Here is a 24736-nt window from a genome sequence, read left to right on the forward strand (position 1 = left end):
CAATGTATTGGATTTCATAGGCATCAACTAACATCACTCCTGGGCAAAAAGACAAGGCCGGCACCAAGATTTTTGACTGAGGATTCCAGTAAAATGTACTGAAGAAAAGAACTATAAACTGTACTTTTCATACAGATTGTTAGAAATAAGCTTTGTTCTTTTGGACACCGAAGAGAGAGGGGAGAGAGAGAGAGAGAGAGAGAGAGAGAGAGAGAGAGAGAGAGAGAGAGAGAGAGAGAGAGAGAGAGAGGGGAGAGAGAGAGAGAGAGAGAGAGAGAGACTATAAACACACACACACACACTGATGTTCAATATAGTAGTCATTAGCCAGATCTATTTACATTTAAAGGAATATTGCATATTTGGTTCCTTTATTGAACCAGTGACACACTTATAATCCTAGCATTCAGGAGACTAAGGTAGGAGAGTCATTAGTTCAAGTCTAGTTGTATCAAATTTTTTTTTAAGATTTATTTATTTTGTATACAGTGTTCTGTCTGCATGTATGCCACCAGACCAGAAGAGGGCACCAGATCTCATTACAGATGGTTGTGAGCCACCATGTGGTTGCCGGGAATTGAACTCAGGACCTCTGGAAGAGCAGGCAGTGCTCTTAACCTCTGAGCCATCTCTCCAGCCTCTAGTTGTATCAAAATTTATTAAAGCAATTTGGTCCAGCATCAAGAAGCATTATGGCCAGGAACTTAGCCTTTGCAACTACCTCAAATGTCAGTGCAAAAAGTCTAAGAACAGGGGTAACCTGTCCCTATGGAAACGGAGAGAGCTCAATCATAGCAAATGAACAAACGGAACAGAGGAAACTAAATGTTCAGGTGACTTTTCACTACTCATCAAGACAGACTCCTTAACTGTGTCCCAGGCTTGGCTTGTACCTTCCCCAGTCTCCCACATGACAATCTGCCTTCATGTCCTTCATTTATCACAGAATCCTTCCAGATTACCGGGCGCAGAACAGCCATTTTATTCGCTTGAAATGCATTTCCCCCAAATGATGTACTTCAGAGATTTATCAGCTGTTCTAGGTTGATATTCAGTTAAATTTTAAGAATTAGAACCCTGAGCACAGTATATAACAATGTACACATACTACCATGTAATTGCACATGTATGTGCCTAACCACTGACCACTGTCTATTGTCTAATACTGATAGGTAATGTCTGTGAGCACCATGAGCACCGTGGTCACCTCCATCTTGTTTTCTGCTGGTGTCTGCGGAGGGCAGCCCTCATAGGTATCCTGGGAAGTGTGCCCAAAAGCATGACTTCAGATGTCAGACAGAGCTTGATCCACTATCGTGACGTTTTCTCTACTAAGATATTCCTCTATTAAAGTTTTCTATGATGTTAATTCTAAAATTATACATGAGGCTTTTTCAAAGCTTTATTTGCTTTATTAAAACACTAATGAAAATTCAAATGTTTAGCTTGACAAGCTTGATAAAAGGAAAACCAGAAGTTTTGAAACAGGTTCTGGAACCACTCAGGTAGCTTCTGGCAAACGTTATATATTTGGAGTCTAGGTTCCTTATCAACAAAAATAACACTGGGGGTAGCAGATGACTCAGCAAGCCAAGTTCTTGGTATGAAAGCTTGGTTTCCCAAGTTCAACCTCTGGAACCAACATGGGGTGGAAGAAGAGGAATTATTCTACTAAATTGTTCTTGTGGGCCACATATAATCAACACACACTAAAAATAATAATGAAAAGAGGAAAAATAAAGATCTTTCTTAGGACTTAAACATAAATTCAAATTTGCAGAGCAAAAGACCTATGAAATCAGTATTAGTGCCCTCCCTGCAGTACACTGTGGGCTACAGTAACACAGGTGACTTCATTCTGTGAGCTCTGGATCCCTCAACATACATACAAGAGTTGATACAACTGGAGCTCCCTACAGAATTCCCTCAGGGCTTGCACGTCATATCAGAGATGCCTAAGGTATTGTTTCCTAACTGACTTTTGGTCCAGCAGAGTTACAGTGTGTGGCTTTAGAAAAGTCAAACCACCAATAAAATGGAGAAAGAACATCTGCTTTGATAACTCAGAGAGCAAAGATATTAAAACGACACATCTGAAAAGGAAACCTGTTAAGATGCAAACTGCTCAACATGACTTTGAGGGGCTGTCTAGTGGAGATGGCTGCTCTGCACAGCACTCTGTAACCCCTTTAGAAGGAGGCTGCCTTACTTCCGTCAGCCTGACTCACAACATGCCCATCACAGGAAACAAGAGAAGGAGCTGATCCCGCATATTATCTGAACCTTAACCCACAGGTAAAGCCCCTTTCCATACAATGCAGTAAATGATAAATTTAAAAGTGAAAAGGCATTCTCAATGAACATAGCCTTTAATCAGGCAAATCTTGCTTAAAGCATGCCTGATATTTACACAAAAGATAAAATGAGTGAATATTTGTTTTATGAAGGAATTCATCAGAATTATAATGAGTTATCTGTATACATTTTTAAAAAAGTTAATTCTATATTCTTGGGAAGTAGATATATTTTGTATCAAAATAAAACAAAAAGAATGTGAATATCAATTAAAATCAATTAATAAATCATAAATATCCCTTTAAAATTAAGTATCTTGCAAGTACTTGAGCAAAGTTAGAGAGTATATAAAAGCCTGGAACCTCTTTTGGTTTTTAAGACAGTATCATGCTATGTTACCATAGCTGGCTTAGCAAGAAGCAGGGCAAACTAGTTTTGTGACCTCTGGCAGTCAATCTTGCTTCAGCCTCCTGCATGCTGGCAGTGGAGGGGTGTGCCACCGTGACTGGATCTAACACATATTGCTAAGAGGGAGCCATTGTAATTTTCACATTTTACTATTACATATTTAGAAAGGTGACAAAATGATAACACCGATGATTAGGTTTCAAAACATATTATTAAGATTATTGGTATTATTAGTTTTAGTATTTTTCATGAGTGTGTGCCATGTGAATGTAGGCACCAACAGAAGTCATGGGCACTGGCTCTCCTGGTGCTAAAGTTCAGGTGGTGGTGAGCCTCCTGATGCGGATGCTGGAACTGAACTCGGGTCTTCTGAAAGAACAGTATGCGCTCTTTAAATACTGCGCCATGTCTCTGGTCTCCTCAAACTTTCTTTTTAATCAGAAGTTAGAACTAACTTCACTTTGTTAGCTGGATTAAGAATCTTGGCACATTCTCTGTGTGTCTTATATTAATGAAGACTTGACTTATCTCTGCGAAATACTTCCTGCTAACAAGGAACAATCTCTATTAATGACTGGGCTTTCAATATGATACTAGTTTTCCCAGGAATAATTACTAGGTAAGTTTTTTTCCCCCAATGAGCAGAAGAAAACACAATGTCATTTTATTAAGCTGATCGCGTTCTGTAAGTATGTTACTGAGACTGTCTGGAGCGGCGCACATGGTACAGGTGTCTGTGCTGTAAGAGGAGTGTGGCGACGCTGGCACCAGCAAAGAACAATCTGAATTTTGCTTTTATAATGGAAATTATCTTGAATGTTATTTTATAGTATTTATTTATTTAGCTATTGAAGTAATAGGATAAACCTAGGGTGTTGGGAATGTTATTTTAAGGTGTGTGACTTTTGTTTGTGATACATTTCTTTAGTTCTGTGAAGCTGTGATTCTTTGCCTGTCTAAAACACCAGATGGTCTAATAAAGAGTGAGAAAAGAGCAAAGAAAGGCAGGGCTGGTAGACATGGACTATAAATAGAAGAAGAACTCTAGAAGAGGACAAGGAGAGGAGGATGTCAGGGACCAGCAACGCAGTAGCCAAGGCTGGAAAGTAAGATATACAGAAGGAAGAGAAAGAAAAAGCCCAGAGGCAAAAGGTAGTCAGGATAATTTAAGTTAGGAAAGAAGCAAGCCAAGATAAGGCCAGGCATTAGTAAGTAAGAATAAGTCTCCATGTGTAATTTATTTGGAAGCTGGGTAGTGCCCCACCTCCCCCATAAAAAAAAAAAAAGAGCCAAAAGAGTAAAAGAGCAAAAACACCGCAGTACACTAGAATGTCATGCATTGGACCTAAGTGCTCTGAGGTGCACCCCCATCTGGTGTAGGAGGTCCTTCTGTATTTCTGTTGATTTCATTGGTTAAATAAAGAAGCTGCCTTGGCCTTTTGATAGGGCAGCCCTTAGGTGGGCAGAGTAGAACAGAATTCTGGGAGGAAGAGGGCAGGCAGGGAGAGCCGCCATGAAGTCACCAGAGTCAGAAATGCTGAATCTTTCCCAGTAAGCCAAGACCTCGTGGTTCTACACAGATTATTAGAAATGGGTTGAATCAAGATGTAAGAATTAGCCAAGAAGAGGCTACATATAATAGGCCAGGCAGTAATCTAATTAATACAATTTCCATGTGGTTATTTCGGGGGTTAAGCTAGCGGGGCAGCGGGACACAGCCCACCGCTCCTCATTACTGCAGAGTGGCACCCATCATGGTTAACTAATACCACATAAAACCTGAGAGGGCTTTAAAAAGGAATTCTAGAAACAAATATAGAGTTTAGCACAACTGGTGGTGTGCCATAGTTCCTTTAAGAGACTGACTGACCTCCGAGCTGCAGCTGACCCCCACCTACACCTGCACTGACTTCTGAACTACAGCTGACCCCCACCTACACCTGTACTGACCTCCGAGCTGCAGCCCACCCCCACCTACACCTGTACTGACCTCCGAGCTGCAGCCCACCCCCACCTACACCTGTACTGACCTCCGAGGCACAGCCCACTCCCATCTACACCTGTACTGATCAGCCTCCACTGCCTCTGGTGAGCCCAGGTGTTCTATATGGAGCTCCCTACTGCTACTGTCCCCCAACCCTTAAAGCACCGTTCCCTTCTCCAGCCCGAAGACTCCTGTGCCTTCCTAGCTATTTCTACACGGTCCAGCACAGAGACAGAGAACTGGGAGCTGTGGTCCTCCAGCAACACCCATTTGAAACTGCAAACCCTTTCATACTTCTGAGTCTGCACAGTCACTCGCTCCACTTATTCATCTCTATTTTAACTTTGACATTTGACAAGTAGAACTACTTATTTCCATCCGTTGGTGTGAGTGGTGTTCGGATGTATGCGTTCACATTTATAAGGCTGTGTGCACAGGTTTGTGGAGGTCCTCACACCTTTCCCACTGGACCATCTCCTCAGCAGCACACGTGTGTATTTTTCTATAGGATATCTTTGGAGATTTTAGAGATAAAGTTGAAAACAACAAAACAAAACACTTAAAAATGTCCAAGTCTCACTATGTACTCCAGGTCATTCTTGAATTTATAATCCTCCTGCTTAGCCTTTCTGAGTATAGGGTCTACAGTCACGTTCAACCAGGCCTGCCTTAAAAACAACTTACGACAGCGTTTGAAGATATTCACGAGGTTAATGACGGCCTCCTGTTTCCCTAAGGTTCTTAAAGTTTAAGGTAAATCACAGCAACAATTAATTTGTGTATTTCCTAGATTCCTGTTTAAGCATCAGGAAGGGATGTCTCATGACAACTAATTCAAATAATTCTGACACAAATAACTTCCAGCTGGATGACATTCTAGATGTGAAGTTCTCTTTTGTTTTAATTATCAAACATCATGAAAAAGAAAGAGAAGATACAACCATCCTGCCTAAGAACAGAAGACTAGAAAGTCAGTTTGGAAAGAGGCGCCTGGTGGGGAGCTCTAGTTCGCAGTCTGCACTCCAATACAGCTAAGGTTGTTGTGCGGGTGGTGGTGGGGTAAAACCACTCAGTAGAACAACTCCCACCAAGAAGACTGAGAGTCTGTGGCCAAAAACTGTTGGAGACTCATACCTGCCCCCTGAAGGTCAGCATGCCCTGCCACAAGATGGCATGCTTAAGAGGACAGACCACAGAAGGACACAGGGCCAGCATGGAAGCAGCACTGTTAGTGTGGAATGGAAAACAAGAGAAACCAACTGAGTGTTGGAAGAAAGTCCAAGCAATTGAGTACATGGCCACCAGTAGTCTATGATGAACTGATAAACTCCCGACTGCCCTACAGAGAGATGTATGGCTCTAACTGTCAGCAGTCTGGGATGCCACATGCTACCACAGTCTTAACAGCTGCTCCTACAAAAGCAGCGTCCTCTCTGAGGAATGCTGGTCAAAATGCCTGTGCATGCTGGGCAGTAAGCATGACATTCCTAAATGGAAATCCTCATCTTCTGTTGAGATGGCCTGCCTTCTCCACAACTCTATACTGTACATGTGTGCAGCTGCCTATGAGCAAAGGCATAAGCCACTATACCAAGAGGATTCAAGACCAGATCTACTTAACCACTAGTTTTGCCCAGAGGTCCTGGATGAGAGTCCAAGGGAGAGGAAGTAGCAACTACATGAGATTGAGATCTGAAAGATCTGGGGAATCTGGGGTAAGTCTACACACTGCGCATTTGGAAAGAACAGAGCATGGGGATGGTGCAGAGACAATGAACCGGGCTGACACACTGTGTGCTGACAGTGTGTGCTGACAGCTACTGGTCAGTATCCCCTTCTCAGGCTAGATGTTAGAGGTGTCTCCCTGTACCTGTCTGGAACGTCACTACATATCCTCTTTCTTAATCTTCTTTAAACCTTGACAACCAAGTACTCTGATCCTGGGCAGCTGGCAGGAAGGGGAAGGGAGTGAATGTGCACAGCACAAGATGCTTCCTTCTGGAAGGTGGAAAGGAGAGCTTCTGGCACTGCCCTCTCTAGAGCAGAGGAGATGAGGGCCAGAAGCAGCCAAATCAGGAGACAGTAAACATAAGGACAGAAGAGAAAATGACAATGATGGCAATATTACTGGCAGAATTATGTCCCTGCAAAGGAGAGTATGGAGTCCTAATATGTAAGCCAAAAGAAGACCTCATTTGGATACACGCTCTCTACAGAGACCAGTTAAAATGAGGTCAGTGAGGCAGGGCCAGGGTCCAGGGTGACACTATGAAATGTCTTCTTTACTGCCTTGGTGCTTTACAAAGGAAGAATTCAGAAAAAGAGCAGCACAGGGGAACCCCACTGAAGATGGGGTTGGGGAGGAAGCAGTAGAAAACTGCTGGTGTCCTGTGAGGAGAGCAGGGACACGGTCAGAAGTGCCTTCTATCCCAGCCCCAGAGCACGGTTTTGTCTCAGCCATGTCCTTGGTGGGGCTTTGCTACAGCAGCCTACAAGGACTGAGCACAGACGACAGGGAGAGACAGAAGCACTCTGTCCTAGTCAGTATCTTTAAGCTTTTCAAAAGTCTCTTCTTTCACTTTATGTGAGAAAACAAAACAAACCAGGAAAAACAAATCTGAGAAAAACAAAAATAAAACAAACACAAATCATGTTGGTTTAAGTTTGTACCTAGCACAGACTGATGAATGTTTTTTCAGAGTCTTGAGAGGTAGGGGTAAGAGAGAACGCAGGAGCAAATGCCAGGGTCACAGGGCAGTGCAGGTGAAATCGGGAGACACTCAGAGAATAGAAGCAGAAGTGATCTGAAGGTTTTATGGGCAGAAATGGAAAGAAGGTGACAGCTGAGTAAGTGTGGGGCATTTGTCCTTGACTGTTAGGGTGTCCACACTGGCAGGAAGTAAGATGGCTAGATCTGAAGCTGAGTCACACAAGTCAGTACTATACCCTGGAACTGTGGAAAGCCAGCAACTGAAGGGGCCACTGGAACTCTACATTGACATAAAGGATAATAAAGAGGGCAATGATGTAGGCAATGGGAAAGAATATGTCAGGAGGGGTACTGGGAGTGAAATTGGAGAGACTTGAGTCCTACATGGTGAAGTAGTGGCATCTTCACACAGGAACAGAAACAACCACACTGTGTGCTATCCTGGAGAGTCCAAATGGACTGAGAACCCTGCAGACCTGGTGTGGAGGAGACGGGGATACTAAGAGTGTTATCTACTAGCTACAGTTTTTGAGACAGGGTCTCATCAAGCTGAGGCTAGCCCCAAACCTATTAAATAGCCAAAAACCTGAACTCTTGATCCTTCTGCCTCCCTCTGCCATGTGCCGGGATGGGCACACTGGCATGTCCCACAGCCAGACCAATGTGCCCTAGTTTAGATCAGTGCTTGGGTCTTCAGGCATTCAGCAGCTCTGACTGAGCGTCTGCCCTGTCAGGAGTGCTGCAGCAATACGGAATCATGGCCTGCACTGTTAACACTCTTCATCTAATGCAGACTGCTACCTGCAATATTTCTACATCTGCTTACCTATGCTTTTGTAGTTCAACAAAACAAAATGAATGCAGAAACTCGACCCAACAGTTGGCTGCTACCTGAGGGTGTTATGTCTGCTTGTTTTCAAAACGTCATCACACAAGCAAGGAAAAGGGAGATTCTGAAAACATTCTGCTGTGCCTGAGCAACAGTTTGCTTTCTATTTACTTCACAATTGGTTTCTCGATTTTTTTTATTTTAAAAAAGATCTTAATAAGACTTTACTAGGCAAAACTAATTTGATAAATAACTCATGCCTTTTCATGTCTCATAGGTCTCAATTTCAACAACTGCAGATGGTGAAGGAGACACATGACATCAAACTACCACATATAACTCAGGCTTTTCCAATAAGACTATTTAGAACCAAGGTTACCACAAGAAAATCCTACCTATAATTTACTAAGATGACATAAACTGTTCAGCTATCTAAAGTTACCTAGTGGGCCATTTCTTTTGTTGCTAAAGGATATATATATATATATATATATATGTATATATATATATATATATATATATGTATAGCCTTATAGTTCTTCACTGTGATAAGCAAAGGCTAGTCAGGCAGAAGCTGGGAGTAGAGAAGCATCATGAAGATGGGTCATTCGGCATTCACGCTGGTATCACAGAAGGGCTGGGGTATAGGCTCGGTAAGGTCAATGTCAAGAATATTCAAGCATTTTTAGATAGGGCCTGAATTTCAGTGAAGAAGACAAGAATTTCAACTGTATCAAAATAAAGGATGTATTTACAAGTCCTTCTATGTCTTTCATGGGCTCCATTTAAGTTGTTCTAATACTGTTACCATCCGTGTGCCTTATTATGCTTTTAAAGTAGGCACAAATTAAATGGCTGTCACTCAGAAATAGCAATTCAGTTTTTTAAGAGAAACAAATGGAACAACCCAAGCAAGCTGCAGAAACATGAGCACTCACTCATGGTGATGGGCATCCGGGGAAAAGTGAACCATCCTCTTGTTACTGACGGGGCCTGGAGCAGACGTCTGAAAAGATATTTTAAACCAAAGACAAAAACAAGTCACAATTGGCTTGCTAAAGACAGTGCACAACTGTAGCAATCTGAAGATATCTTTCTAAATGGAAGAAAAAAGATTAATTTTCAAATCCAAGACAAAAGAGCAAGGAGCAAACGTCCTACAAGGGATGGAGGACAGTTGCAACCCGAGCTTGGTGCCTAGCACCAAACTGAAATGCTCATCCAGAAGATCTAAAGTGCTTTTTGGCCTCCATAGATAAAATAAATCTTTCCAAAGAAGATCCTTTTGGTCTCACAGAGTTACCCTACTAGATTGTTAAGATGCGTCAGAGCATCTTTCCCATAATGGAAACACCATGCTTAAGGACAGCAGTGACTGCGAACCCTGTGTGGGAAGAAGTTCAACCCGGATTGTGGTAAATTTCTAAACACAGAAGGTTGCATTATGATGTGCAAATTCAAGTGATATAAGTACTTCTGTCAAAGGAGCAATGGATGGTCCTTTTATATATTTTCCACAAAGGAAGGAATTATCAGAGTATTTATATTGAGTGAAATGTAATTTTAGTAAAAGGAACAATATTTGCTCCTCTATGTCTACATAAAATTAGAAACTCTACAAGTAAAACACCAAGTATTTCATCTACAGTGTTGACTGCTCAAGTTTGTTATGAACATCACAGCATTCCTGTTATACTGAAAGTTCTTCAATAGAGCAAAAGGCAGCCACAAAAGGATGAATCAGCCATCACCAATGACCAGGTTTGAACTTATAGCAAAGGATTGTGGGTTTCTTCCTAATGAAAGACATGCCTGTTTACTTACACAAAGCCACTTAAACCACAACAGAATTTAAAAAAAGCATGGCCTAAAAACAAAACAAAAATAAATAAATAAGAAAAATAAAAGAGAACCATCTGGGCAACTTTCTTCTCGTATCCCTTGATTACCAAAGATGCCAGCATCCTCTTCTCATATCCCTTGAGTACCAAGGATGCCAGCATTCTCTTCTTGTACCCCTTGATTACCAAAGATGCCAGCATCCTCTCTGACATCCCTAGAAACCCAACAGAGACAGTGTTTGGGGTGACAGGGATATGTCCAGCGTGGCACACAGGTAACACTTGGCTCTGCTCCAGGGCCACATCCTACATTCATCTTGGAGTATAGTTTCATGTTATTCCAGCAGGTATCCCTGGAACACAGTAATCCATTTTCTACACTGGAGCTGTGAGAAAAGCTGCCTGGGCTTGTGTCATGGTTTGTTAGACGTCCATGATCATATTATCTCATGGCGGACCTGACACTTTTATTCAGTTTACTGTATGTTCTATGTACAGGCAACTTATTTCCTTTGCCAGGGCTGCTGACAACCTTTTCCACACTATATTAATCTTGTTTACTGACTTTATCTTGGTTCAAATATCAGAAAACCAACTTTTTATCTCACAGAAAAAAATAAGAAGCATGTTGACAGAGCAGGAGCTATTTCGTGGCTAAAATTGCTTGTTTACCTGAAGCTACACTTACGGGAAAAATGTTTAAGTCTTGCTCCAGCTTGAAATACATAATCTGAAATTTAATAAATGAAAAAATTTCACGTAAACCCATGTGACAAATTGCCTGATGAAAACAATACAGGGAGATATAATAAAACAGAACTTCTAATGAGTTTATACCACAATACAAATGTAAGCTTTCAATCCAGTCAGAAATAATCTGACTGGATATTTTTCAGGAATTGGACACATCTTAAAAACTACAAGCTCACTTTGACTGCAGCAGATAATTCACAGCAGATCTGAAGAAGCAAATGTAGACATTTAAATAACTTTACATGTATTTTTACATGGTCATGGTCTTGGAGAAACACACATGATTTTTCTCCAGGTCCTTCCTAATGCTGTGACCCTTAATACAGTTCGTCGTGCTGTGGTGACACCCAACTATAAAATTATTTCATTACTACTTCATAGCTGTAATTTTGTTCGTTATGAATTATAATGTAAATATCTGATATACAGGATATCTGATATGTGACCCCCTTTTGACCCACAGTTTGACAACCATTCACTTGAGTATCCCTGCTGTTCTTTTGTGAGTATCACACTTCAGAGTTCAATGTAGCTACAAGTAGAATCCTTACCCCAAATCTGAGCATGAAATCTGCAATAAAGAGTTCCTCCACAGAAAGCAGGACTGTACTCAAGTCTGAGAGTATTTCAAACTTTCCAAATATTTAAATGATTATTAACATGATACATCAAGATATTATTAACCTTTCAGAAACATATTTAAAGAATTATAAACATTTATAGCTGTTCTATAATTAATTCAGGGTCTATAATATTTATAAAAATAAACTGAAAAGAGGCTGAAGAGATGGCTAAGTGGTTAAAAGCAATTGTTGCTCTTGCCGAGGACCTGAGTTTTATTTCCCAGTACCTACATGGTAGCTCACAACTACCTCCAGTTCCAGAGATCTGATGCCCTCCTCTGGCCTCTGGACATACCTGCTACACATACATATACTCATGTACACACAATAAAAACCTCAAAAACTAAATGAAAAAGAAAATCTGGAGGTATAGGTCAGTGGTACAGCCCTTGTCCCTGAAAAAATTTCCAAAATCAGATCATATAGTGATTATTTAATTCCAGGGGAATTTTAGAAAGAAATCATCAACTATTTTAGACATAGCTCTTTAAATAGTGTAATCAAATATTTATACAGTTAAGGATATTTTTGGATTTGTTTAAGACAGGGTCTCATGATAGCCCTGGCTAGAGTTAAAACTATGTAGACCAGGCTGACTTTGAACTCAGAGATGTTCCTATTTCTGCATAAAGGTGTGTGCCACCAAGTCCATCCACACAGTCAAATTTATTAGTATCAAAACTTTTACCTCATATGATTTAGTGGGAGAAGAGGTACTTTGCTTTTTGTACAAAAAAGTACTTACATAATACAGAGTTCTTGGAAGTCCTAAAACTCAGAGGTTAACATTTATTTAATTAGTCAGTGTTAGTAATAATGATCCCAGACATCATAAGGCATGCCCTAAATCCTTAGGGTTCAGTTGTTCAATATTACTAGATTGGTAGTGAGGGTAGTTCTAATGTTTGCTTACATCATTTGTGCTTCTACAAATTAAAACAAAACCCCACAGCCAGAAAAGAGATGGTTTCTATATAACGTAACTTTTCTGTTGTGCTTTCAGCATTTGCTGCTGCTGTTTGCAGCTATGTTACTGACCCCAGAAAACACTGTGGTAGTGAGAGACGAACATGTGGCCACAAGTGTAAGGTAACAACTGCCGACAGGACGTGGGGAGCACCAACCCTCTCCGTCTAGCAGACGTATCTGGAGCAGCTCTTGTCCTTTCCGTCATGGCATTTAACACGAGGACCGGTGCTCTTCGGACACGAGCAGAGCGGTTGCCTTTTATTTTCCCATGGCCCAGCCTCCTGCAGGTTCCCATTACAGAGCTGACATACCCTCTCTGAATCAGAAAGTGAGCGGAGACATGGATTGTGAGACTGGGACAGGGCTGCCTGGGGTGGATGGCACACGGCTCGGGGCATCCATGTTAAAAGACTCCCACAAGATGCAGCTCCATTCCGACAGCAGGACTGGAAAGCAGCAGCTCTGTTCTCTCCCTCCAGCAAGCCTTCCCATCAACGCTGTGCTTATTTTCAACTGCACTTGAGTTGCCTCTGCACACTATTCTGCCTCAGTGCCCACACTGACAAACACTAACTGTGTCAGGCTGCCACTCAAAAGAGGAACTTTCAATCTGGTGAGGTCTGGCTAGTCAAAGCCCTGTAGCCTCCAGGCTGAAGGGAGGCAAGGCCTGAACCACCTGCCAGTTTGTCCAGATGCAGCAGTTCCCTCTTTTCTCAGGATAACGATTACTTGGAGGACACTGAGGAGAGAAGCCAGCCTTCACAGTCAAGCAGGCCTGCATGAAAACCTCAGCTATGCTCAACTAATGTGTCCATCAAATGCACGTGACAGGTGTCAAGGAAAGCCACCCAACAAGGCAAGTTCCAAAATAGGACATTAAATTTCAGGCATAGGAAGCAAGACTTGGATGATTGATGGGCAAGGACATAAAAACAAAGAAACAAACACAAAAAAACAAAACCACAATACCAACCAATCAACCAATCAACAACAAAAACAGAAGGGAACTGGTCCTGGCTGCTGTGGAGAGCCATCCTCCGTTTTAAAAGGTGAGGAAATAAAACTCTATCAAGCCAGTCAGGCAAAAGGTTACTACATCTATCCCCGCAGACTCTCCTAGAGTACTTCAGCAGAGCGAGGCACCCATGCCGACACCGCTGCCCTCGAAGCTTTGCCACAAGTGAGATAGTGGTGAGTAACACACTTACCATGCCACAAACACTCACAATGTTACAGACAGGTCACAATTCACAAAGGTACAGCTATTTGGGCAGACACAGATGAAAGAAAATAAAGGTTATAATTACTTTTAAGGCAACATGCAAAAACGTAAAAATGACTGCAAGACAACTTGTGAAACCCACAAAGGTGTGCATTCGACTGATAATACTAGAGTAAAGGGGAACACACAGCCTCCTGGTTTATAAGAAATAAAGGGGGGGATTAGTCCCACCAGCAAGGGAACTGTATGTCCTGCTCCCTCCATCTTATCAACCTGCTAAATTCAACTTTCTCAACTACTGCTTTTCACACATGCGCGTTCCCATTCCATAGCCGTCCCTGGCTCCATAGGTCAGGGAGAAGGAAGTGAATGTGAGCTCCCTTTAGATGCTGCTCTCTTTATCTGTTCTCCACCTCCTGAGGAAGCTGACTGCATGCAGCAGCCACTGACTGCCCTACACACAGCAGCACAGTATCGAGGCAAGCTGCAGACAACTGAACAAGCCTTAGAAGTAACCTAGCATTTATACAGAATTATGCTTACACCGACTACATGATAAGCCCAGTTCCCATTCAACTGGGTGGCTTTTGTTCTCCTATTACCAGAAAAGTCTCCTTAAGTCTTGAGTTACACTCCAAGCTTTCCTGTTATTTTCTCCCTTAAGAAGAGGAATAATCAGTGGAATGGAGAGATGGCCCAGTGGCTAGAGGGCTTATTGCTGCTCAAGAAGACTCAGATTGGTTCCCAGCACACACATGGTGGTGCATGATCAACTGTAACTCCAGCTTCAGGAGATCCAATGCCATCCTCTGCCCTTCATGTACACACATGCACACATATGTCATACATACTGACATATAAATACTTTTTTTAAAGAATGAGAATTATCAGTAAATAATAAGAGAATTACTTTCCTTTTCTGGGTGTCTATGAAAGTAAAATATGCATTTGCAAAGTGGATCAGGGAAGTTTTCCTGAATGTGAGATATCCTAGAATACATGGATGCAGTAAGAATCGATGGTGTGTGCTGTGTGCTTCAGGATGGTCACCCCGCAGCAGGGGCGTTAGCTTTAGACAATGTCCTCTAGAAAGAATGTATGTTAAGAATGGAAACAGGCCGGGCGGTGTTGGCGCACGCCTTTAATCCCAGCACTAGGGAGGCAGAGGCAGGCGGATCTCTGTGAGTTCGAGACCAGCCTGGTCTACAAGAGCTAGTTCCAGGACAGGCTCCAAAGCCACAGAGAAACCCTGTCTCGAAAAACCAAAAAACCAAAAAACCAAAAAAAAAAAAAAAAAAAAAAAAAAAAAAAAAAAAAAGAATATTTCTGAGGACAACTGGATTATCTGAGATTTCAAACACTGAATTATTACACCATTAAATTAGTACAATAACTTAGTTTTGCAACTAAGAAAATGCCCCAAAGTCTGGGATTTTGTCTATGTGTTGGAGGGGTGCACACACATGCGTTAGGAGGCTAGAGGACAATCTTGAGTGTTGTTCCTGAGGCGCTACCCAAGAAAAGGACCTCCATGGATCTGCAGTTAACAAGGCCAGTGCCAGGCATCCCGGAGACTCCACTTACAAGCACTGGGACCATCAGTGCTTCACCACACCCAGCTGTCTCTACTGGGCTCTAGGGACCAAACCCATGCTTGTGGTCACTGTACTGCCACAGCTGCCTCCCAGACCAAAGTTTGGGATTTTTTCAGCCTGTTAATAGTATGGGAATATAAACCAGGCTCCCTTCATCTATAATATGTTTAAAATACCACACTCACAAGAAGCTTGATCCTATCGGCAGAGCTAGGACTGATGTCACTACTAGAGAAAAGCATCCATAACCTTACTTATCTAAATTCAATGAGTGGCTATGATGATCTCACCCATCAGTCAGGATGAAAGGTTTCCCACTGGAACACCATGTTTCACTATGAAGAGATTAAACCATTTTGGAAGCATTAATTAAAGAATCAGCAAACTAATAAAAATGTGAAAAAATTGTGAAAAGTATAAGACAGACAAGTAGTCATGCAATCAGTCAACAGACCATACGCAACTCTCAAAAGGGAGCAAAGAACTTCTGGGTTCCACAAGTTCTAAGAGGACCTGAGAAGGGGGTACACATAAACCCATCAATCAGGAGGCAGAGCGGAATGAGGTAGGTGAGGATTAAAAAGGCAGAGCTCTGGACTCTTGTTTTCTTACACACCTTACTGACTGCTTTCTTCTTTGTGTCTTGTTGAGTTCTTCCTCATGAGGGGGCCAGAACTGAGGAACCCTTCTACCACAGTAATCGTATGAGACACCAATAATTAAAACAGCAATACTCTTATTGTTATTAATGATAATGACACTTCCATACTTTATATATAGTTCTTGCCTCTTTTACAGGACAATTCATAAATCAGGGGCCTCAAAAGAATAAGGGCATTCTCAGATGACAGACGGAGAAATGAATACCTGCTGAGGTCAGGGCACATAATCTAGACCAGAACCTGGCCAGGACTGGATTTAACGATGGTGATCTGCTAACCACTGAGCACTTTTCTCCTGCAGGGAGACAACTCAGGAAAGCAAGTCTCCTCAAGTGGGGTTCCCACAGAAGATGGCACTCTGGATCACAAATACTCATGAAAACTTTCAGCCCAGAAGATAAACCCAAGCACAGGAAGGGACCTCCCTACAAATCCTCAGCCACGTGAAGCGAGAGGGGCTTGGCAGCTCCAGTAGAGATGCTGGCACATACACCAGGCTGTCACTGACAGCAACTAGGACAACTTTTAACGGTTGTCTGGGTGTAAAGACTCTGGGATGAGAATATTAGGGGAAGCTCAGAGAAAAACTAGAGCACATACTGTTTGGTTTGTTTTCTCTTTTTTTCAAAACCAAGTATAAATCCAAATACAAAAAAAAATGTGTTTTTAAAAAAACAAAACTAGGGAAAAATAAATCACATAAAATTATAGGCTTTCTTTTCTCTTATGATTGGTAGTCTGGAGGGAACTGGGGACTGCAGAGCCCCAGCCTCCCAGTGAGCACCGGTTGAATACACAGGCTTCAACTTTGAAGTCATCGGAGCACATTTTCAACAAATAAAGACATGTTATTCTAAGAGCTGTCAAAACAAAAAAGTTATCCTAAATCTATAATGATTTATAAATATATATGTATACAAAATATCTGCCTATCTATCTATCTGTACACAAATATACCGACATATGACTAAAGTACACGATGTAATAATTTCAAATCCACACTGCACACAGTTTTTTCTAGTTAATATACAGTCTGTATGAACTGGAAGTTTAGAATATTAATCATTATAATGACTAAATGCAGAGACTCATGTTTCTGGTATGATTACCAACAGCCTATATTTATATTACTAATAGCAGTTACTCACCTTAGTGAGCTGCATCACGCATATGTAAGAGGCAAAGTGGTAACTGCTCTCATACTGGTTTATGATAATTTTTTTCTGAGTAACCATCTCAACGTTAAGCAGCTCTGAATGATGCTCAACAGGGCTATGATGAAATTTCAGTTTCCATCCAGTTTCAGCAAGCTATGAGTGGCCTCTACTGGCTGACCAGGGGCTTCTGAAATCCTTCCCGTATATAACTTGCCACATTATGAGTTTCAAGAGGGAGAAGACAACATGTGCTATACAGATACTGTAAACGGCTCTGTGCTCACGAGTAGACGCAGATGGACCAAAGATAAGTCCTCGGGATGGCACGACACTAAGATTTCATAAAATTCTGCAAGCTTGAATTATACTGAGAGTTTACACATTCTTCCCAAACTGAAATTTACATGCCATATTCACTTGCTTATTCAATCAAATCAAAGCAATTCACACTTAGTTTTAAAAATAAATGTTTTTATGAGTCATTTTTAAAAACATACACACACGGAGAAAACATATCTGCTCAAAATACTGTGCACGTTTAAGTCTTACAAAATTATCTTGTAGGCGCATACCAAGAAACACAAAACTTGAATTCTTCTACATCATTTTCAGTTTAAAAAGAATGGTTGACATTTTGTGCAATGGTTTATAAAAATACTGTGCTAGAGGGCTGGAGAGACAGCTCAGCAGCCTAGAGCACTTGTCGCTCTTGCAGAGGACCTGGGCTCCATCCCCAGCACTCATCAGCTTCTGGCAGCTTCTGTCAGTCTGATCTAGGGACTCTCTTATAGCCTGAGGGCACCAGACATGTACAATCATGAATGCAAATACTCATGAATATGAATACATAAAACAAAAATAAATCTTTAAATACATACCCAATATTAGAAACACAGTAATACAAAGGAAAATTTAAAAGCATTATTAACATGCATATGTTTGGGTCAACTTATTTTTGTGTAGTGATGAGCTGCGGGCTGCATTCCTGCCACCCAGCTCCCAGCTGCCTGGCTAGCTTATGCCCTGAAATAAAAACACACAAACTGTATTCATTTAAACACTACAGTTTCAGCCTCTTACTCACATCTTGACTAACCCATATCTAATAATCTGTGTAACACCACGAATGGTGTCTTACTGGGAAAGACTCAGCATGTCTGACCTGGTGGTTGGCTCCATAGTGTCTATCTCCGAGAGGAGAGGCATGACGACTGCCCGAGGCATCTGCCTCACTTCCTTCTTCCTGTTCTGTCTACTCCACCCACCTGTGTTCTGACCTATCAGGCCAAGCAGTTTCTTTATTAATTAAGCAATGAAATCATCACAAAACAGAAGACCCTCCCATATCATTTTTGTTTTCAAAACTTACTAGCAATTAAGAAAAGGCTAAATACAGATTTAATATATGGGGAGGTGCTTAGTCTTACTGCAACTTGAAATGCCATGTTTTATTGATACTCATATGAGACCTGTCCTTTCCTGGATGGAGAAGGAAGAGAAGGGGATTGGGGGGTTGGATGGGAGAAATGGGGGAGAGGGACTGGGAGGAGAGGATGAAGGGGGGGGCTGTGGCTGGGATATAAGATAAACAAATTTTTAAAAAGGAGCTAAATTATTTTTTAATTAATTACTTATATGTATGGATGTTTTACCTGCATGCATGTCTATGCACTGCATGTGTGCCTAGTGCCAGGAGAGCCAGAAGAGGGTGCTAGATCCGCTGGAACTGGAGTTACAGACAGCCGTGAACTGCCATGTTGGTGCTGAGAATTGAGCCCATGTCTTCTGGAAGATAAGTCAGTGCTCTAAACCTCTGAGCCATCTCTGCAGCCTCAAAAGGGTTAAATTCTTACTATACTATTAGTAGTAGGAAACATTAACTTGGAATCTCAGATAAAAAAAACATGCTTCCAGCTTTTGACAGCTTTGCTATCTGTCTACCTGCTATGCCCCATACATACATACATACATACATACATACATACATACATACATATCTTTCTAAGCTTTAATTGTGCTCATCAGTTTCCTTTATGCCTCTCAGGCATGAGAGAACTATTTATCAATTTAAACATAAACTACATTGTTTAAATGAGTACACTGTCAAATACGCATAATGATGTCAAAGAGTAGCTATATTCATTTGTAAAGTTATGGTTCTCATGTCACAATATTCCAGTATATTCCAACCCGCACTTCAAAATTCAGTCCCATTATCTTACCTGCTCAGAAGTGTTCACAGGGTCACTTGGCTGACACTTAAAATAACCTTCCATCTCTCTGGATAATCAAAACCTTAATTTAAAATAACATTCAACCACCACAAAGCATTTGAATAAATAAAAATTAAAATATTTCATTTCCTTCCTGACACAATTGTATTGAGTCTTATATGTATGTGTGTACATACAAACACACACACATATATGTGTGTAGTTTTCAGCATAGTTTTATATAAATATAATATATATATAAACACAGAATGTAAGAAAGCATCTTGTCCTTATGAATTCATGGGTCCAGTCTATTATATAAAGGGCAGGATTTAGAAAACAAAAGTGACAGCCAATAGTTTTCTAGGGAGAGCTTGGAACATGTGAAACTTTTTTCATATATATATATGTATACATATATACATATATACATACATATACATATACATATACATATATATGGTACTGAAGAGCCTGGTACATGTGAAACTTTTTAATATATGTTTATGTATTTGATTATAGAAGAGGACAGAGGGCTACTATTGAGGTTAAAGAGACTAAGCATACATCTAAGGACATAAAAAATTATTAAAATAGCTTTTTGGACCAAAATTCTTTTTGTGCATTAAATATTATTTTATCCAAGAATCTAAGGCAACTAGGAAGACTTTCATGTGCTTAGGTAAAAATTATTTCTATACTCAAGAACCATATGAGCAATATCATCAGTTCAGTAGCCAATGTTATTTTCCATGCACATAGGAAAGACATCACATCATCATCTGCTGCCCACTCACATTTCTGGAGAGCATCATGTGTTATTCCCTTTGTGTGAAGGTAGTCAGTTTTGTTACTTCCCTACAAGGGCAACGGTGTTGTGTGGAATCTTAAATCAAGGAGAGAAGGTTACAGATGCTCTTGATACTTAAAAGATGGTTTCTAAGACTCTCAAGGATACATTCACAGTAAGCCATAAGGAAAATACAGATTATATTTGCATCTGTAAGCCAGTACACATTTAGCAAAGAAAACAATTAAAAATAGTACACTCCACAGGCTGCTCGACTGGAGCAAACATCAGCTCTGTGCTGCAGGCCAGTCTGGAACCTTGCACTGTCACAGACCTTAAGCTTTCCATAACTACAATGTACAGCTTTGGCCTGAGAGGGGCGGGGGAAGGTCACAGTACAAACGTGTGCAATGTACTCTTCAAGACCTAAATGAGCGAATGGGTGAATTATCAAAGAAGCTGTGTTTGGTGACTAGACAGTGAAATTACGGGCTTGGTATAGCACATACCTAGCGAATCCCAAGAAAAATCCCAGCATAACCTAAAACTTTTAACAACTTTCAGCCATTGTCTATGTCAAGGAAAGTGCCACATGGTCACAAGCTCATGCTTCTAGAATACTCTATGGTAGGCTGATGTTTAAGTTGATATAGGTAAACAATCTATTTCAACTCGAGCTGCAGTCAGGAAGCTGGAGGTAGTCATGTGTGAGCGGCAAGTGGAGCTGGAGAAACTGCCTGAGAAAGGACTTAAAGTGGCATTTGCTCAGCCGTGTGTGCCAATTTTAACTAAGAGTGAAAGACTGAAAGAGCCAAAGGCTTTCTAAGACCCGTTTCTTCACCTGAATCAATCATACCATCTAATTATGCCTTCCAAGAATCAGGGCAGAAACCAAACCCTCTGTGTCCAGCAGCTGTCATTTGGTGTCCTGTTGCTTGCATTAAGTTCAATCCTTAACTGGTAATAAGAAAGTCTGCTATACCTTCCATCTTAGAAAACTTGCCATTCAACTGCTCAGTTCCCACCAGTGAGAGAGGGGAAAGAGGAACACCCTTCTCTACACCCGGCACTATGCTGGGCACTATGTTGGGCACTATGGAAGAGTCTAAAGAACCGTGTAATATAAACTCTGCTGGCTCAGCATTTGTAAACTTAAAATACAGGAAATCAACAGTGACCCACTGTCTACCAAGCCAGACACACTACCAGAGGTGTTTTGATAAAGCCCAAGTTGGGAAATGCTTGGCTTTGTTTTGTTTTGGTTCTTGTTTGTTTTAATTAACAAAGAATCCAAGAGAGATGAGTTGAATTTTAGGTGACGGAAGACTATAAATGCAAAATACAGACACAGAAGCTGTAGATTATAAATGAGAAGGCAACACTTAAGAGAAAGCCACGGGAAACAGTCTAAACTATTGTTCATCCTACAAATGATTTTTGTTCAAATCTTTCAAAGCTAAGCTGAAATACATGCCATACTTCCATACTCTATTATGGTTAGCCAAAGTCAAAACTCAAAAGGAAAATAGGTTTTTCATATATTAAGTTTGCATATTTCAGTCTTCAATAAACCTCTCACTCCCAGCTGCTCTCTGGCTCCTCCATTCAGAACCCTGAGTTGTGAAATCCAGGTTCTTCTCACACAACATTACAGGAAATCTCTTTTCTGTCTGTCTGTCCTGGCTCCTGTGACGCATGGAGAACTAGGCTGACAGGAGGAGGAAAGCAGAGCCAGCATTCCTACGTGCCCTCCTATCTCTAATCAAGCCAGGGGAAAGGATCAAGAAGCTTATGGTGCCGAGGGAAAATTCCCTAAGGAGGCGCAACTGCAGACATGGCATGGCTCCAGGAGAGGGCCCACACTTGAGACAGCCCCTTGCCTGATGAGAAACGAAAGTAAAAACAGCACACTGTAGAAGCTAGGACAACAGTGCTGCTGGTTCCTGAAGGCCTGACTGTGTGGGCCACATGATCCAGGAATCTCTACTCCTAATGAGGATTTGAAATGAGCAGTCTTGGAACCTGGAAAGTTTGGTGTAATAATAGTAAACAGCTGGAATCCATGGGCTACTGCTGTGTTCAAGCACTATTGCTACAAATATTCCCTGTCCTGCTGGTCCCCCTGAACTGGGTTTTCTCCGCACGTCTGTCCTAAACCACTTGGAGGTTACTTTATAAATTAACATCTTACACCTTCCTATCTGAACCATAAAACCGACCAACTTCCACAAACACACTATTCCTGACAATACTGGCTGATGATGCGGATGCTTTCCAATTAGTGGAAAGGTCACCAGTTTAAATAATTCAGGAGTGTCTAATCTACCTCACTGGTCTCTGAGTTGCATGTTTTACAGCTGCTTTTCTCTTGGCCAGTTATTTGGGTCTGAAAGAAACCTGCTGAGGAGCTGGGCATTGGCTGGAGCAACAGAAAAAGTGCACCGTCTCCTCCAGGTGTGCTGTGTGCCTTCCCCTGGCATCTGCAATAATAAGTTTTGAAGTCTGAAGTCTACATGCAGCAGGAGTACCATCTCTCTCCACTCTGACTTCATCTGAGTCTTTCTTACATTACTCACCCAAATGCATCATATCAAATTACATATATGCTCATTTCTTTACAAAATTCCTATTTTTCAAGAGGAATGTCCAATCTACCATTTAATGGTCATCAGAGTTTAATATGTTTGTATACAATGAACCATGTCCTAGATCAGTTAAAGGTATAATTACCGTGCCCATAAGGTACCCAGCCTTCTGAGGTGGTACTAGTGTTCAGTAGACACTCAGGGACTTCACTCTAGTTTCAACACTGCAGCTGTGTGTACTTTAAAAACCTTGTCTTAGTTGTCATCTACACAATTACAAACATTTAAACTAAGTCTCATAAAATAAGATATAGATTAGGAATTATGCAGAGAATAAACCCTATAAATAAATTTATCATTTGTCTCAAATAAAGTATTCATAAACTTTAAAATGCAAGAAGTGAAAGACATGCTATAGCCTTTTAAAATAAATTCCTGAACAGTTTTACTTGTAAGTTGGTGAAAGTTATGGAGAAAAAAGAATATAGAGGAAAGATTGCTGAATTATCTTTCTAGGCAGCATACTGTTAAGAATAATTCACAGATAAAAATGATGCCATCAAGTGTTGGCATAAACTGCAAATACGATGGGATGTCAAAGCCTCTAACTCTACTGCAGCAGAAGCCACTCATGAGAGAGCCGTGCCAGTCAAGCAGCACGCAGCTGAGCCTGGACAGCACCGACTATCGCCTCACTTTTCCCATCGCCATCAACTTTTGGCTCCAGAAACACAAACCAAACTTGGGACTCAAACAGCTTCTGTCGCCTGAAATATGGACACAATGTCTATACAACCTCACTCTGCTGGACTGGGTATAGACACAGAATGATATGTAGCTATGGGCAACTCCAAATTCAGAAACATTGTTCTGCTGCTTTCTGACATCCCAGTGCCTAAGCTGTCACACGCTCAGTAACAAGGCCACTATTACTACCGATTTCCACAAAGTGAGCGCTTCCTAGATGGAAGTACTTTAGGAAGATCCATGTAAAATATCTATTTTTACTGCTCTCTGAGATTCCAGAAATGAGCACGTTTTCATCAACGAAGCTTACAGGCTGCAATAACTACCCTGAGTCTCTCCTGCCCAGCAAGCAGAAGAGTCCCTATTTTAGTGTAGAAATGTGGGGTTCATTGTGATGGGGGAGTAGAGATCAACCTGAGCAGACTGGAGGACACCTAGACAATTAATCAACCATCATCTCCAGATGTGTCTGAAAGGACATCTAAGAAAGGTGGCATCAGAGCATGGTCACTTTAAAGGCTGTTTAGAAACGTTGAAAAAGCTGTGGTCTGAGGTGGACGGCGTTTGAAAAGCATCTTAGAAATGGCAGCGATGGGAGATGTGCCAGCAGGTGCAGGCACATCCTGCAAGCATGAGACCTCAGTTGGGATCCCTGCACCTATGTAACCTGGGTCCCGTGCTGTGCACATCTGTAACTCCAGGGCTGGGGGATAGAAGGTCCCCTGGAGTATGAGTGACATTCTAGCAAGTAGTGTTCAATGTGAAGATCTTATCAGCTGCACTAAGTAGTATATTCATTACTAAAAATCGCCCATCTTAGGTTGACCAGGGCCTTAATTGTCCAGTTGCTTTCAATTTGAGACAGTCATATTCAAAATGAAATTCTCCTCTATCTTATTTATTTTTTAGTTTTAGAGAGAGTCTTCTGTTATGAAGCCCAAAGTGGTCTTGAATTCATGTTAATCCTCCTGCTTCAGTATTTTAAGTATGTACATGTATCAACATGCTTGTTTCCTGTTTTGTTCTTTATTTTTATTTATTTTTTGAGGAAAAGTCTTGTTGTTACCTTTTCTAGGCTAGCCTTGAACTTGGAACCTTTCTGTCTCAATTCTCGAGTGCTAGCATTACCTGTCTCTGTGCCAGGACCAAACTCTGTTTTAAACTCCCCGATTTGATCTATCAAACCATGGACAGTCAGTTTTGTTTTTGTTTTTAAATGGGATATCTAAAAAAGAGTAAAAGAGATTTTGGTATGTTCTGCACCCATTTCCACCTGGACTAAAAAACGCTTATCTCTAAATGTGGACCCTCTTGATGTTTCATGGCCACATAATTGCATGTAATACATGATAT

The 24736-nt window shown here is 41.2% G+C and overlaps 1 protein-coding gene across 8 annotated transcripts in view; it reads right to left on the reverse strand.

Annotated features, from left to right (window-relative positions):
• Positions 1-24736, reverse strand: part of Gpatch2 (G-patch domain containing 2) — a 155372-nt gene that overhangs the window by 53891 nt on the left and 76745 nt on the right. For all 8 annotated transcript variants that reach the window (XR_005287712.2, XR_005287714.2, XR_005287713.2 and 5 more), the window contains one exon: positions 9165-9232. Coding sequence is in view for 4 of the 8 variants with exons in the window: in XM_038349676.1 (XP_038205604.1) it covers positions 9165-9232 (68 nt within the window). In the remaining 4 variants the exon portion in view is untranslated. The remainder of the gene's footprint in view (positions 1-9164; positions 9233-24736) is intronic.

This window comes from Arvicola amphibius, chromosome 12, assembly GCF_903992535.2.
Source record: "Arvicola amphibius chromosome 12, mArvAmp1.2, whole genome shotgun sequence".
Classification (NCBI taxonomy): Eukaryota; Metazoa; Chordata; class Mammalia; order Rodentia; family Cricetidae; genus Arvicola; species Arvicola amphibius.